The sequence below is a fragment of the Coturnix japonica genome, chromosome 3, assembly GCF_054131305.1.
Source record: "Coturnix japonica strain WE chromosome 3, WE-NBRP24, whole genome shotgun sequence".
In the NCBI taxonomy this organism is placed as follows: Eukaryota; Metazoa; Chordata; class Aves; order Galliformes; family Phasianidae; genus Coturnix; species Coturnix japonica.
Window position 1 is genome coordinate 76,548,773 of NC_140665.1, and position 15,915 is coordinate 76,564,687.

General features: G+C 45.4%; 2 protein-coding genes across 9 annotated transcripts in view; both read left to right on the plus strand.

Annotated features, from left to right (window-relative positions):
- The first annotated feature begins 445 nt into the window (after positions 1-445).
- Positions 446-2,804, plus strand: COX7A2 (cytochrome c oxidase subunit 7A2). The gene is made up of 4 exons (XM_015859049.3): positions 446-513; positions 697-786; positions 2,079-2,163; positions 2,591-2,804. The coding sequence occupies exons 1-4, from the start codon at positions 496-498 to the stop codon at positions 2,647-2,649; spliced, it is 252 nt and encodes an 83-aa protein (XP_015714535.1). The 5' UTR covers positions 446-495; the 3' UTR covers positions 2,650-2,804.
- A 10,635-nt stretch (positions 2,805-13,439) lies between these two features.
- The window catches only part of COL12A1 (collagen type XII alpha 1 chain), a 93,953-nt gene continuing 91,477 nt past the window's right edge, over positions 13,440-15,915 (plus strand). For 5 of the 8 annotated variants that reach the window (XM_015859050.3, XM_015859056.3, XM_015859054.3 and 2 more), the window contains exon 1: positions 13,927-14,265. The gene's annotated coding sequence lies outside the window, so the exon portion shown is untranslated. Of the gene's footprint in view, positions 13,695-13,926; positions 14,369-15,915 lie in introns of those variants that run through there. The other 3 variants (XM_032443437.2, XM_015859051.3, XM_085543742.1) reach the window with 3 other exon arrangements.

The window sequence follows — 15,915 nt, forward strand, 5'->3', positions numbered from 1 at the left end:
GACTTGAGTGCCCTGCTACTGCAGTGAGCTGGGAAGTGGTGTTCTGGCAGCGCTGTACTGCAGGGTCAGGCAGAGGTAAGATCTGCAGTGCAGAAACCAGAGGCTAGCAGAGTATTTTCCTAAAGGGCAAGAAGATTCTTCCTTCGGATTCAAATAGGTTCGTGTTCATACACTTCTAGTGTTCCTTCCCTTTCTGCAATTATACACCGTGAATCACTTAACTGACTTTTGAGTTCTATTTGCATGTATATATGCAAATATAAATATATTTGTGTGTATATCTATATAAATATATAGATATATTGACACCCTCAGCGCCGCAGCCCACCTAAGCCTGCCGCTCTTATCCCCGCCCCCTCGGCCCTGACCCCCCTACACCCTCAGCGCTGCCGGCCGCCATTTCCTCGCCGCCCACTGTTGCGGGGCGGTGCTTCGTGCCGTTTCCGCTTCCTCTGCCCTTGCTGCCGGCAGGAGGTGAAGGGACCAAGAGCCGAGATGTGGCGGAATCTGCTGGTGAGCTGCCCGGGCCCACGGGATGGCCTGAGGGGCGGCGAGGGCAGCGGGGCCGGGTGGGGGGAGCCCTGCTGAGTGCAGAGCCAGGCTGGGCGCTGGGGCTGTGGGCGGGGGACTCTGAGACTCTGTACTGCTGTGGATATAACTTAAAGTTAAAAATACTGTTTTTTTCCTTTATTTTAGAGTCTTCGTCAAGTTTCCCAGAGGACCATAAGCACTGCTACGCGCAGGCCGCTGGAGAATAGAGTTCCTGAGAAACAAAAGCTCTTCCAGGTATTGAGAGAACACTGGCAATATTGTCAGATTTAGACTTGAAAGGGACCTCTGAAGGCCATCTAGTCCAACTCCCCTGCAATAAACAGGGTCGTCACAGCTATATCAGGTTGCCCAGGGCTTGATCCAGCCTCACTTTGAAAGTCTCCAGGGACAGGGCATCCACCACATCACTAGGCAACCTGTTCCAGTGCCTCACCACCCTCACTGTAAAAGACTTTTTCTTACTACTAATGTAAATCTACCCCCTTTAAGATCGAAACCACTTCCCCTTGTGCTGTCACCCCAGGCCTTCCTTTTAAGAGTCTGTCCCCTTATTTCCTGTAGCTTCCTTTTAGGTACTGAGAGACTGAATACATCTCTTCTGGTTGCTATGCCACCTAGTGAGGAATAGTGGTTTTGCAGGTGCCAAAGCAGCGGGTGCTTAGGAGTGTACTCCCAGCTATGTGCCTCAGCAGTAATTTCTTACAGAGGGTAGGTGAGACTGAGCTTTAGCAATGTGAAATGGGCAAAGTGTTAATAGTTTAACAATGAAGTAGTTTTTGTGTCTTACCGCTTTCCTTTCTGCTAACTGAGAAGGTCAGTCTTGCTGAGACACTACCTGAGGAGGGCAGTACTCACTGAATGCTATGAGAAGAGGGATATTGATAAGGAGGGTGGTCAGAGATTCTGTTTCTGCTGACAGCCAGTCAATCTCTACATATTATATGGCTTGCCAAATACTGTTTCTTTTTTGAATTCCTTTCTTACGTGACAGCAGGTTAAGCTATCAGCAGCTAGGGGCAGGCTTGAACTCCAAAGCAGCATAAACTTGCCAGCAAGGATAAAGATCCTGTGGATCCAGTGTTCAGGGAGTGTTGCTTCAGGTGGAGCAAAACAGTCTCCTGTTTAAGAACAAGTAATGGTAGAGAGAAGCGGCTCCTATTCCCTATAGTAGAGTTTGAATGAGTTGGAGACTTATGGGAAGTTTCTAGGGATGGTGATCACTTACTGTGGGCCTGAGGGGTCTGGCAAATGGTGCCAGCAATGTTCAAGCGTGTATTAATTGCTGTTTTAGAAATGAAAACGCACCCTGTTACCTACACTTTGATAGTAGGTGCTCACTTGATACCAGAGCAAAAACTTGAAACACAGAGCTCAATGTAAATGAGGTTTTCAAGATTTTCAGCATCTTCTGGAAGTAATGAAGATAGCTTGGGGAAAGAAATCTTCCATGTAGTTCCGGTTACGTTAACCTAATGTTGTAGAAACTGCATATAATTGATGTATTTTTGTCTCTTTGTTTCCATTAGGAGGATAATGGCCTCCCTGTGTATCTTAAAGGTGGAATCCTGGATAGTCTGTTGTACCGAGTCACCATGGGTTTATCAGTTTTTGGTAAGGCTCGTACTAAAACATTTATGCTTTAGTACACTTTCCAACCTGCTAAGATTAAAATACTTTCTTTGGTGTAATCTTCAACTTGACCAACACAGTACTATGTACCTGATACTCCTTCAGAATCCATGTGACGAATCTATTGAAGAGGAATAAAATGTAGTTATAACACACCACTTTTTTTTCTTCATTTTTTTTGCTTTTAGGTCCTTTTATGCAGATCGTGGAGGTTTTTTTTTTAAATAATTTTTGTTTTTAATTGTATGTTTTTATAAAATACAAATTGCAAAATAATAATTGTCGAGTTACGGTTATGGATGGAAATGTGCTGCGTCTGAGCTGCAGTTGCTTATTGTCTGCATTCTGGGAAAGGAAAGCTGGCTGCTAAGAGACTAACTCTGAAATTGCTTCCTTTCTTTTTTCTCAGGAACAATCTATGTTGTTTATGAACTGATGAAAGCTTCAATGCCCAAGAAGCAGAAATGACTCCAGGATGCCCTAGTAACTAGCATCTCTTCGTCCAATTCCATGTGACCATGGTGGCAGCTTATAGTTACTATAAGCATCTGGTTTAATGCTTGAAATCCTAATTTAACCATAACATGTTAACTGCAATCAATAAAGCAGTTCTGATATTGCTCTGTGGTGGTTTGGACTATTATCATTTGTTCTCCATTAGAGTCTGTTTTACTTTTGGTGTGTGTACAGTGAGTTATCAATATGCAGATTCTCTTAATTGTGTGGATGTTTGTTTGTTTTCTGTTGTGGTTTATCATAGAATTACCCAGGTTGGAAAAGACCTTGAAGATCATCAAGTCCAACCACAGCCTAACCATAGTACCCTAACTCTAACAACCCTACACTAAATCATATCCCTGAGCACCACATCCAAACGGCTCTTAAACACATCCAGGGATGGCGATTCAACCACCTCCCTGGGGAGCCTATTCCAGTGTTTAACTACCCTTTCTGTAAAGAAGTGTTTCCTAATGTCCAACCTAAACTTACCTTGGTGCAACTTGAGGCCATTTCCCCTCATCCTGTCACTTGTCACCAGTGAGAAGAGACTTGCCCCGCTCTCATTGTAAGCACCTTACATGTACCTTACATACATACATACATACATACATACATACATACAGTATGTTGGTACTTCAGAGATGAGTCAAATACCCCAAATCCTTTTAAGAAAGTGATATTTTCTCTTTGTTACAGAAACCTCGTCTTGCTTTAGCTGAGCAAATGTATCTTGAGATAAATAAGCAGAATTAGTCAAAATCTCGCTTCCATGTAGGTTTTGTATGTTGAGAATTTGGTAATTCTGCATTGTTGCTGACAGATTCAGTTGTTGGAAGATCGCCTGAGGATACCCTGTAGTAATTACTACTTGCTGTCATGTTCTTAGGAACTACTTGTATCTGAGGTAGGTAATGGTGTTACTGAGAATGCCTGCTATATAGAAGCTGCCTCTAGGAAGCATCTTTTAAGTTGGTAGATGACATGAGAATCATTTAACTCAAGCTCCCCTCGTGCCTCGTACTGGGCTGACTATTGCAGTTGTTGAGGTAGTGTAGTTCTGAGAAACTGTTAGCTATGCATTGTAAAACCAGTTAGCTTTTATGTTCCTAAACATGGTTTGGGCTTTTTGGTCTTGGTGTCAAGTCAGTCCCTGGGCTTCATTGTGTGGTTCAACTTGTTTTACTTCAGACCATCCAGACAATGCTGCAGTGGCTTTCAGAAGCGTTTTCAGCTCCCACAATCAAAGACGGAAGTGGAACGTAGGGTCGTATCCTAGAAGGGTGTATTTTGGAAACACCATTCTCATATGTGGGATATTCCCACTGTGCAGTTCTGTATGTGGAAAGTTTGTTAGTGGTTCAGGGAGGTGAGAGGCATCTGCTGGGGTGGGATCTCATGATTCCCATCTGTCTCTCCCTCTGGTACTGACATCTACAGTAACAAAACAATCCTCTGTTTCCCTTTATGTCCTTGTTAGTCTGGTGTTGGCTGTGTAACAAACAGAACTTCTAAACAAAAAAACCACCAGAATTCATCAAAATAATCCATTGTTTCTCCTCTTAAGGACACAGTGGGTTTTCCAAAATGTGTCAGTGAGTGCAGAAATTTAACTTCCCATCACAGTGCTATTTTAAGCCTCTTCTGGATTATGTAGGTTTAAAAGTTTTCACTGCTATTCTAAATAACCAGAATATGATAGTTAAACCCGAGGCAAATGGGAAGGGCCAGGGTGCTCAGATTAGGATTGGGAATGAGGAAAATGTTCTTCACTAGAGTGTGGTGGGCACAGCCCCGAGCTGACAGAGTTCAAGGAGGGTTTGGACAGTGTTCTCTGACATAGGGTTTGAATTGGGGTGTTGCTACGTGGAGCCAGGAGTTGGACTCAGTGATGTGGGTCCCTTCCAACTGGGGGTATTCTGTGGTTCTATGCACTTTTATTACTGAGCATGATATTATGCAGTATGGAGTATCGCTTTGGTCTGTGTGGGTCAGCTGTCCTGGCAGGATTAGAGGGGACATTGTCCCAAAGAGGTTTTTGGGCGGTTTAGAGGGAGTGTTGAAGCTGCACCAATGCAGTTCAGCAATAGCCAAAATGCTGCTGTGGTGATTCTAGCTCCTGTAAACAGTGCTGAGAGCAGCAGCTGAGAGGCCTGTGGAGCAGCACAAAGTGAGCTAGCAGAAGGATCCCCATGCCAGAATGTTACCTGACCTTACAGACAGAGCCTGGTAGCATTACTTCAACAAAATCAGAAGGGAAGGGGTGGCCCCGTGTCTCCACAGAATGCCTGGGTTATTGGGAGCAGCTGCAGGGTACAGCCCTGTCTAATTTAGGGCTAAAATTAATGGAAAATGATCAGAATTATTTGAACGCCTTTGGGGTCCCTGTGGGTTTTTTATGAGCAGAAGAAATTAAAATGAGCAGCTTGTACTATTCCTTGCTAACTTGATTAAAAAAACTAATAAGTCACAGCTCGCTAACCAGTAAACACACTCAAATTATGTGCTTTCCTTGCCTGTTTCTATTACCATCATGCTTAATTACTGCCCTTCCATCAGATCTTTCTGGAGCTAGATATTATGCTGATGCACAATATTGCAACCTTACTGCAGGCCTTCTTATTGATTTGTGTATGCAGTATTTTCTCTTTTCCAAAGAGAAGCTCTGGTTCAGGTAAACTTTATTTATTTATTTATTATTTAATTAATTTTCACTTTAACCGTTAGTTAGAAACAGCAGCTGTGATTTTTGTCATATTATGTTCCAGGGGAAGGAGAAAAACCTCCTGGAGCCTTGGTGTCACTGCTCTGAACAAGGAGAAGGCTGAGTTTGTTTTAGCATCTCTCACATTAAGCCACCCTTCCTTTATCTTCCATTTTCTCCATCTTTGTTATTATATGAAGGAGCTGGAGGTTTATCTTCATAACTACTACTATGAGTCAGACCTTCAAAGGCACACAAAATCTAATCTGATCAACCTGACTTGACCTCAAGTGAGGTGTGTATGTGATGAGTAACTCAGAACCAACATATCTTTCATGCGCGTACTTGTGAAATTGGTTTTTTGTCAAAGGAGATTTCTTTTAATAATAACCCCTTTTTGTTGTAGCTTGCCTGAGTCTTTTCACTTTTTTTCTTTTTCTTTTTTTTTAATTTTTTTTTTTTTCTTTTTTTCATAATTCAGCCAAAGCTGCTGTAAAAATAATGGCTTGTCCAGAAACGCAATCTGAGAAGGATCCTTTGGCTGTACTCTTCTGTTTGTCTGAATACAAGACTTCAACCTCAGCAGGCAGCACCAAAGAGCTGTGAGATGCATTTTGGTCTTGTCTCAACATTCCTCCACATTTGTTCTTCCTGGTCTCAGGTTTTCTCTAAGACTGGCTGGTCACAGACTTCCCTGCCAAACTTGGTAAGCGAGAACACGCTCCTATCTGTTTTCTCCATAAGGCACATCATCCCCTAAAAGCTACTTGGCCAGGATTCCTGCTTGTTAGTGTTGTGGTGAGCTGAATTCACTTGAAGGACTGCTAAAGGATTTGAAAGAAGTTTGTTACCCCACACAGTCCCAACCCGGCTGTCCTGAGCTCAGCTCTGTGGGGAGTGCCACTACCTGTGCACAGTGCACTCTGTTCATAAAACATTCCCTCCCACTTCTTGTAGCCTGCGGTAGAGAACACTCCTGAAGAGGGATGAGTCTGTCCTTTCCTGATGTGTTTCCTTCTTTGAGTTTCCAGGCCAGCAATCTGAACTTTCAGAAAGGTGAAAGGATCTTTCCTTTCCTGATTGCCGTATGCAGTGCTTGTAATTATCTTTCCTCTCCCATCCTGGTATTTTATTGTTACAACCAGTTTGCTCTTTTCCCTGGAGAAACCATCTGTTCCCTGTATTGTCAAGGCTTTTCTGGGTGCAGAAAAGAGAAGGGGCTTTCTGATGATGGTGAAAATAAACTGAAAAGGTTAAATCAGTGAAGATCAAATAATATATAATCTTTACATGCAGCAGAACTTAGAAGATGCTGCAGTAGACAAGACAACAGGAGTCAAGGAGGCTTAGAATTACCTGAAATTAGTCTTTCTAAATGTAGTTGTTACAGACCATAAATGGGATGACCAAATATTGTGGTTTAGCCTGGTAGTGAGCTGAACACCTCGCAGCCGTTTGCATACTCTGCCCCCATAGGGATGCAGGAGAGAACTGGGTAAAGGTAAAACATGTGAGTTGAGATAAAAGACAGTACAATAGGACAGAAAAAAGAAGGTAAAATAATAACAATAAGCAATCACTTCAATCAATACTTGTTTGATTGCTAATGGATATGTAAAGTAGGGGGAAGCAGGAGGGTATGTCAGTCTAATAATAAGATATCTTAGTCTTCTTGAGGCTGTCTGTGAAGCTCACCTGCAGATGCAGCTCCCTGTGATTTCACCAGGAGCAGCAGAAGAGCTGCTGAAGGTGTTCAGCTGAAATGCTTTTCACGTGCTTCAGCTGTCACAAAGATCCAGAGACAACTTGAACCATCTGACCTTATTTCTTTGGATTAAAATTTTTGCATGGCACTTCTGAGGGCTGAAAGGGGTGTGTGGTTGTTTGCTCAGTGTTATCAACATCCAAAACAGCAACAAAAAAAGACATGGTTGTGGATGGCTGTCTTTCATTTTCCACAGGATTTTCCCAATTTTCCCATGAAAGCTGGGTTGTGCGGGAACTAAGCACGTGATCTCTCCATAATTAACCAAATTAACCCAATGCCTGTGAGCAGGTCTTGTTCCCAGTGGGGTGTGAAGAGGAGGTTGGGGTTCCTGCAAGACCTTTAGATGTGCTCTTTCATTAACTGAATTATCTGTGTTCATGTAGTATCAAAATGGTTCCACAATTTTTCATCTCAACATGAGCATGCACTTACTCTGGATGACTAATGCCACAGGACCTGAAGTTAATAATGGAAAGGCTGACACATGCACATGCAGTCTTATCTATCGTAACACTATGCAAAAGGGAATTATATGATTAAACATTATAATGATCTCCATTGCCCAGTAGGGAGCTACAAGACCCAAAGGAGCCAGGCCAACTGTGTTATCAAAGTTTATTCAGTGATCTCTTAGGAGCAGTAGAGCACATTTTGCTAAATATAATCTGTTGTGCTAATATGCGGTACGTGTGGAGCAACTGCCTGGGGCCACTGTGTCATGGTGCTGGAGTGCAGTGTGCCGGGAGGTGGGTACACCTCCTCCCTTTGGCGGAGGTTTTCAGAAGCAGATGCCTAAAGTTAGACTCTTAAACTTACATTCAGGCTTTTACATAAATAGCTTGAGTTTTTAGAAGAGCAGTACCAAGAATCTCTTCTATTAAAATAATAGAAATAATAGAAACAAGCTTGAAATAATTACACTGATGGATGTTGTTATTTTGGGAACTAGTACTCAAACTAAGTTGCCATATTTCTTTAAAAAAAAAGAAAGGAATGGCAACTTTGGTTACCCCAGCAGTTTCTAAATGGAAGTCACAAGACTCAGGAACAGCGCAAGAGGGGCATCAACTATATGACCAGGCAGTAAGAGTAGCAATTGATCTATTTTACAGTTGGACTGGAACTTCTTTCACAACCCTTACCTTTCTGTTAGAGTCTGAGATCCAAAAGCAGAAGGGCTGGGACTAGAAATCACTTCCGTCCAAGCAGCTCTCGATCAACATCACATCCAATCTGCTCAGGCACTGCTGATTTCCTTAACTTGGTCTTTATTAGCCATTGGAAGAGTTTAGATGCTGGGGTCCTGAATGTGGATATCTTAAACCAGAACTGAATGATACCTGAAGTGACCATGCAGGACAGAGCAATGGATACAGCCAACAGACTTGAGAAGCAAAGCTGTGATGGTAAGACACACGCTGTGGAGCACAACCTCTCGTCTACCTTCTTGGTTTCTGTTGGGGTTAGAGAGGGTGTTCTGCTGGTTTTATTAGAAGATGATGTCCTAAGAACTACTACTAGCACAAAAATTAAAGGGGATTTCATCTTGTAACTGGTGCTGTTTTTAACCAGGGAGGATTGGAACGATGGAATAAAGCTGAGTAGCATTTCAGAATGTGATTTGTGCCTGAGGAACTGTTTGTTTAAAAATACTATGCATTTTGTTGTAGTAGTTGTTGTTTTTCATAGCTGTTAAAACAGAAGAAGACCCTGCATCTAGCAGCAAGCACGTTTTTGCAGACCAAGAATACACCATAACAGAAAGGCATGCTCAATAAATGGGAGTGACTAACAGAGTAGTGAGGCCAGATGGAACGCGTCCAGGAGAGTGGAGGAAAGGGCATATGAGAGTAGACATTTTAACAGCTTCCTGTGAAGTCTCTCTGCAAACAGTAGAGGTGTTGATACATGTGAGAGATGCTGAACACCAACAGGTGAAACAGGCTGCCAGCAAAGGGTGAGTAGCAGCTCTCAAGTATCCTTTAATAGCAGAATCCAAACCCAATTGTTTTCTGTTTACACAACAGAGTGCTTCTGATACTGAAGCACAGGGCAACATCTATTTATAATCCAAATAAATCTTATGTTCTGGTATTTGGAACTGTCAGCATTCAACATATTGGGAAGCAGCAGCCACAAAGCTGCATTAAAAAATAGCAATTTAAATCTGCATTGCTCTACTCAGTGTGTTTCCCCCTATAGTTTCTATACAATTATGTCTTGTGCAGGAGAAACAAATTTCTTTTTAAATGTTAGCTCGTGTGGAGTTAATAGATACCCAGATATGCTATTCCTAAGCAGTGCTTTTAAAGTCTGTGACCTGAGCTCTTGCTTCACCCTTCTTTTATTCCACAAAAACTCAAAATTTCCATGCTCATCAATGGGAGTCTCCTGTGGCAGGTGACAGATACAGAAGATCCATAGGCCTTATGGATGAACCTATAACCTGGACTATCCAGGTGCATGGGGTGCTCCCTGGCCATGTCCTGGCCCCCTGTTTTGCCCCAGACAAAGAGAGTTGCAGCTGCTCTTATGCATGAATGTGATAGAAGCTTTATTCATATGTATGCATACAGCCATGTAAGCGTTGCACAGAGGAAGAATCCAGAAAGGTGTAAGCTCCTTGAATATCAAAGACTGCACAGACACAGCATTCAGTGCTGCCATGCAGGCCAAGCTCCAACCAGTGCCCTCTGGAACCTCTCTGCATCTGTCCCACCTGCAACTCTGCCTTTCTCACTGCATCCATCACTACAGCGTATTGAAATCAGACATTGCTGTAGTGCAGTCACTGGGGAGTGCCTCTTAGACAGGAAGATCAGGATCCTGTTGTGAACCAATGAATCAGCTTCTTTGAAATGAAGCATCTTAATTTAAGGATGTTTTAATATGAAATGCATTTCAATATATATGGGAGGGATTATACAATTATTGCATCTGTTTTTTTTTATTGATTTTTGTACTTGAATTTTAATATTGAAAAAAAGGTCCGCCTAAAGATTATCTGGCCTTCATAATACTCCCAGATCACATTAAGAAGCCCCATTCCCTTCTATTTATACCTCTGCTTTTGAATGATTTATTTGCTCTTCCAGTTCTGCTTATTTGGAGCCACGTTCTTTCCTTCAGAGCATCACATGATGGGAAAAAAATCAGCTGCAGAAATCAAAGAAATAAACAGTCGCTGAGGAAAACACACCTGGAGTGGCAGAGAACAATTCCATAGCTGTGGCACTCCCCAGGGGCATTGCTTCAGTAAATGAGTGGATTTCAGGCAGAGCCGAGTTTTCTCCCAACACTGTTTGTGTAAGAAGCCATTCCTCATTACGAGAGGTCAGATGAGGGTTGCTCTCTGAATACCACTCTGAAGTGAAATTATCCCAATAAATAAACACCAGGCTGAGTTCCTCTCATGCCACTGACTGGAAATCTCTCAGGGAAGGCCGGGCCTGTAGGGAGCTGGCTGCTGTGTTTTGCTTTCAGCATCTGATGGATGCAGATATAATACTGTGCAATATTAACTTGATGGCTAGTTTAAGAAGGAATAACCAATACACTGGAAAGGTCCACCTTTGTGTTGTAAGGGAAGAATGAGCCTCCTCAGTGACTGCACTACAGCAATGTCTGATTTCAATACGCTGTAGTGATGGATGCAGTGACAGAGGCAGAGCTGCAGGTGGGACAGATGCAGAGATGTTCCAGAGGGCACCGGTAAGAGCTCAGCCTGCAGGGCAGCACTGAATGCTGTGTCTGTGCAGTCTTTGATATTCAAGGAGCTTACACCTTTCTAGATTCTTCCTCTGTGCAACGCTTACATGGCTGTATGCATACATATGAATAAAGCTTCTATCACATTCATGCATAAGATCAGCTGCAACTGTCAGGAAGCCACAGAGGCCAAATCTAGTGTGATATCCACATGGAAAACGATATTCAAGGTCCTGAAATGTGGGACGTCCTGTTTTCTTTTGCCCTGGCAACACAGCCTGAGGAAACAAGGAGAGGTGCCAGAAGCACAGAGTAGCCCAATTCAGTCTAGACCCCAAACCAGTCCAAATTTTCTAAGGAATTCCTGGATTCCTGCAAAATTGCTATTGGATAAACAAAAAAAGAGACGGGAAACATTATTAAAGGTATAAATACACATTCAAGTCTCGATTTTTACATTGAGATTTGTCCCAAAGTTTCATTTTCTTCAGTTTAAATAGCAAACAAAATGACAGGGCTGGAGTGCATGGTCTTAATGTGTTTAACACTTGTCTAAGAAGCAAGCAGGCAGGAGAGTGTTAGTAAATGTTTATGCATTTCAGACATGCCTTCTGCATCACATATTATGCACTCAGCCTATGAATGTACATAGCAACAGAGCTGATTAAAAACAACCCGTTTTGCCTTTTAATTGCTGTGATATATGGCCACACGAACCCAAAATGCAGTTGGTTGGTGTGTTTTGCACGTGAACGATCTTAGTGGGAACACGGTCAGTACGGCTGGAAAAAATCATGGAAGGATGAAATCCTGCTGCCACTGGAGTCAATGAGTTACATGCTCTTGCCATCTCTGAGCCTTATTTTGCTCCAAAAAGTGAAGCAAATCTGTTCAACTTGAGGAAAAGGGGGAGAGTGCCCTCGTCACTCCTATATCACTCATCCATATGGTGTCAGTGAGGTCTGCTGATTCCAGTGCCTTTGCTCATGTAAATCCAGGTGTCAAACCAACAGCAAAGAATTTAAGCATTTTAAAACAATCTCTCCAAGTGACTCAAATTTTAATAGAGTATTACATACCATCTTCCATTCTCATCATTTGAGTTAATCGATTTCAACAATTAAATGTAAAATCTTGGTCATCCCATGACGGAGAAACCCACAGCACATTGTGAAAAACGGCCTTGGTGCACAAGAGATAAAAGCACCTCTATGGTGTTATTGCATCTCCTGTGGAAGGCCGTTTCATTGTGAACCCCATGTGCGTTCTCCTGGAGGTGCTGTTCCCATGACACCAATGTTCTTGGTGTGTTTGCTCAGGAAATTAGATGAAAATTAGAACCTGGACATTAATTTCTTAGAAAGCCCATCTTTTTATGTATCAGCTCTGGATAGGAAGAAATGAAATTCCCCGAGACAAAACACCAAAGGAGAAAATCCAAGCAGACAGCTGGGCAAAGGGTGAACAGGTCAAGAGTATCTGAGGGTTTATCAGCAGAGATGTTGCTTTTGGGAAGCATGCGTTATCAACACCAGACAGCCGAAGCCACGGCATGTCCCTGAGAGCAGCTGACTCACTTCCAAAGTGGCTGGAAATGTCAGTGCACGTCTTCTGGTTATCACCTCCTTTTCAGCATTCAGACTCTGTTGCTGACTCCTGGACTATTGCAGGGGTGAAGGCGGCTGGATTGAGCTTGGGAGGGACACGTCCTCCTGTCGACACGTCCTTGATCTCCCAATCCTGAGGAAAGCGCCCAGGAGCCGTCCTCCCACTCGCTATCAGCCCCCGCTATCGGCCACTTCCACCCATATGGGCTCCGTCCCGATCCCTCGGAAGCTCACGTCCATGCAGAAAGCTGACTTGGGGCCAACACACCGCTGAAATCTCCCAGACCTCTTCCAAACAGGCTGTGGGGAAGTGTCGGCCTGCTCCTCAATTTTGCATTGACATTTTCTTTTTTCCCCTTTATCTTTTTTTTCTTTTTTCTTTTTTTTTTTTTTTCCCATGGCCTTCGTTAATCCTTTCTTTTTAATTTTCTTTCTTTCTTTCTTTCTTTCTTTCTTTCTTTCTTTCTTTCTTTCTTTCTTTCTTTCTTTCTTTCTTTCTTTCTTTCTTTCTTTCTTTCTCTCTTTCTCTCTTTCTCTCTTTCTTTCTTTCTTTCTTTCTTTCTTTCTTTCTTTCTTTCTTTCTTTCTTTCTTTCTTTCTTTCTTTCTTTCTTTCTTTCTTTCTTTCTTTCTCTTTCTTTCTCTCTTTCTTTCTTTCTCTCTTTCTCTCTTTCTCTCTTTCTCTCTTTCTCTCTTTCTCTCTTTCTCTCTCTTTCTCTCTCTTTCTCTCTCTTTCTCTCTCTCTCTTTCTCTCTTTCTCTCTCTCTACATTTATTTTGTACTTCTCATCCTGCCCCTTCCCGACCCCCTGCCACCCCACACCTGCGCTCAGAGCCGGGCCGCTCCACCCCGACGCCACCGCCAGGGGTCGCCGCCGCTCCGCGGATGGAGCCGCGCGGCATGGGAGGCAGGGGGCAAGGCGGGCTGCGTGCCCCGGTTTCTCGCCGCAGCCTCCCCTTGTGCCTCTTACCCTGTGGTTTTAGCTGCGGGAGTGCCCGAGGAGCCTCTTTCGCAGGGGTGGGAACAAGGCCCCCTCGGTTGCTCGCAGCTCTGCCCGGCTCCGAGCCTGGGCAGACGGCCGAGAACGGGGAAGCCCCGGGGAGCCCCTCGGCACGGCGGGCTCCCGGCTCGGGAGGCGCGGCTGGTGCCGAAGGTTTCCGCTGTCGGGCAGTACGAGGGGTTCGCCCCCAGGGCCCCAAACATACGTGGGAGGAGGTGGGCTAACGCACGGTATGTGTACGTAGGATGCTTAGGCTGGATGGCGAACGCGACTGGTTGCGTGAAGATGACTATTAATGGCTTATTTGGTGGCTGCGCGCCGTGCCGCCCCGAGGTTCCCCGCGGGGACACCCCACGCGCCCGGGGACTCAGATTTTCCGCCTCTCATCCCGTCTCCCCCCCGGGCGCGGCGGCGGGGCAGGCGGGAGGGGGCGGCGGGGCGGCCCCTGCCCCCGGGCGCGCTGCCGCCCGCCTCATGCCGCAGGAATGCGCGGAGGTATGCGCCAGTTTCCAGAAGCGGATCCCCTTCCCTGCTGGAGCGGAGCGGCGCATATATCATCCGGTGGCAGCAGTCCACCTTCCCTGCAGTTTCGTAACCGCTTACGAGGGTAAATTGAGAGTTGGGAACAGCCCTCTATTAAGTAGCAGATTGAAGAGAGACTCTTCCCACTTGGAGAAGGCGAGTCTTCCCCGACGGACCCCTCGCGTCGGGAGCTACGGTCATCGAGGCGTCTCCCCCGCGCCCGGCTGCTGCCTCCGCTCCTCCTTCGCCGCCGCTGCTACGCGCCGCTCCCTCCACCAGGTGCCCCCGGAGCTTCATCCTTTCTCCTACTCCCTCTCTCCGGTTCCGACGGCCGCTGCTACGGGCACCGCCACCGGCACGGAGCCCCACAGGCCCCCCGGAGGTCGGTGCTGCCGGCGGCGGGGCTCTGCTCTCCTCCCGCGCCCCGCACGGTGCTCTGAGCCCGGCGGCAGCAGAGACTGGGAGCGTGTCTGCCGGGGCTGCCCGGCGCCGGGAGCTCCGTCCCCTCGGGGGATGCCCGGGCAGTGGCTGCCGGGGATCGCTCTCTGCCTCTCCCGTGCTGTTTGCAGCTCCACAGAATTCTTTCTCCTCCCAGTTTTTATGTCTTTTGACCCATCTACTGGGTTCTCCTGTTGGTTTTCTTTGTTTCTTGGAGGGTGCGTCTATATATATATATATATTTATATACATATATACAGCTTGAAAATAGTAAATTTCGCTCGCTGCACCGTTTGGAAATGCTATGGCTGACCTTTGTGGGTTTGAGTTAGCGTGAGATCAGACTGCTACTGGTGAAAACCCGGTGTTTTCTTAGAGTGGTTTCAAGATAAAAGCTGTGATCGTGCTGCGAAGGCGGCTTTTGATCGTGCTGAGCCCGCACAGGGAGCTCTCCCTGCAGCCTGCAGGCTTGCTTTCACGCGTCCAGGTTTGAGAGAAGGAAACGGAGTTTTTCGAGGCAGGCGATGGGTGTTTGGCTGAGAAGTTTTATTGCACAAAGGAAATATGTAGACCGGGAGCAGTAGACTTGCAGCAGTAGTGCGCTCCGAGATGCCGCTGCGAGATGACTGACTTCTGTTGCTCTTCTCAAGGATCAAAAGATGGCACTCCAAGCCCACGCAAGCTCCCCAGGACTAAAGTCCTTTTAAACGCTGGGCTTAGGCGATCCTTAACTCGCTGCACAAGGTGTTAGCTGCACGAGGGGACAGCCGCTTCCCACGCAGAGCCGTGGCAGGATCGCGGAGCTCAGGGCTGTTTAATGCCAGCCTTGGTGCTCGTGTTAGTGTGAGGGACTCGACGCGGTCAGTTTTGCTCTTCTGCTTACGCACTGGAGGTGTCGCTGGACTGAAATGATCGCTTGGTTTTGCTTTGAGCTCGCTCTAATGCTATGTGTAGTTGGCTGAGGCAGTGCACCCAGCTGCCCTGCAGACGGCCGGCAGAAGCCCGTCAGGCTCGGTGTCAATAACCGGGAAAGGCATGCCTGGATCTCGGTAGCGTTTCCTGGATCTGCCCTGTGAATGTGCGTTGCTGGCTAGTTCCCTAGATGGCAGAAGAATATTTTCCCCTTCGGCTGTTTCTGTGGGCTAACGAGTTATGTATTTTTCTTTTGTTTTGCTCTTAGCACCTTTCCGATAAAATCTGTTGCCTAATTGCTTGTGGAGTTCTCCTTCCTCCAGCCTAATTATGATGGATGATATGCGATGCGTTTATGGTTTTGTTCAACCAAATTACCCCTCCCTATTTCCTGAGCTAAAAAACCACTTATATGCACATGCAAGGAGGGGCATGCATACTAGCCCTTACTTAGAAGAAAATTCATTTGTAAGCTTTGCTGGAGGAAGTAGGAGCTGTTTGACATGACTCTAGCAGAGAAAGAGTTATTTGAACCCTCAAGTAGAGGTTATTAGGTTAGTTTAACCCAGGCAGAGCTGC

Bases quoted from the DNA above. Each gene is read 5' to 3' on its own strand.
- COX7A2 (XM_015859049.3), top strand. The intron at 787-2,078 runs GTATTGAGAGAA...TGTTTCCATTAG, and splicing joins AGAAACAAAAGCTCTTCCAG to GAGGATAATGGCCTCCCTGT. The intron at 2,164-2,590 runs GTAAGGCTCGTA...CTTTTTTCTCAG, and splicing joins CATGGGTTTATCAGTTTTTG to GAACAATCTATGTTGTTTAT.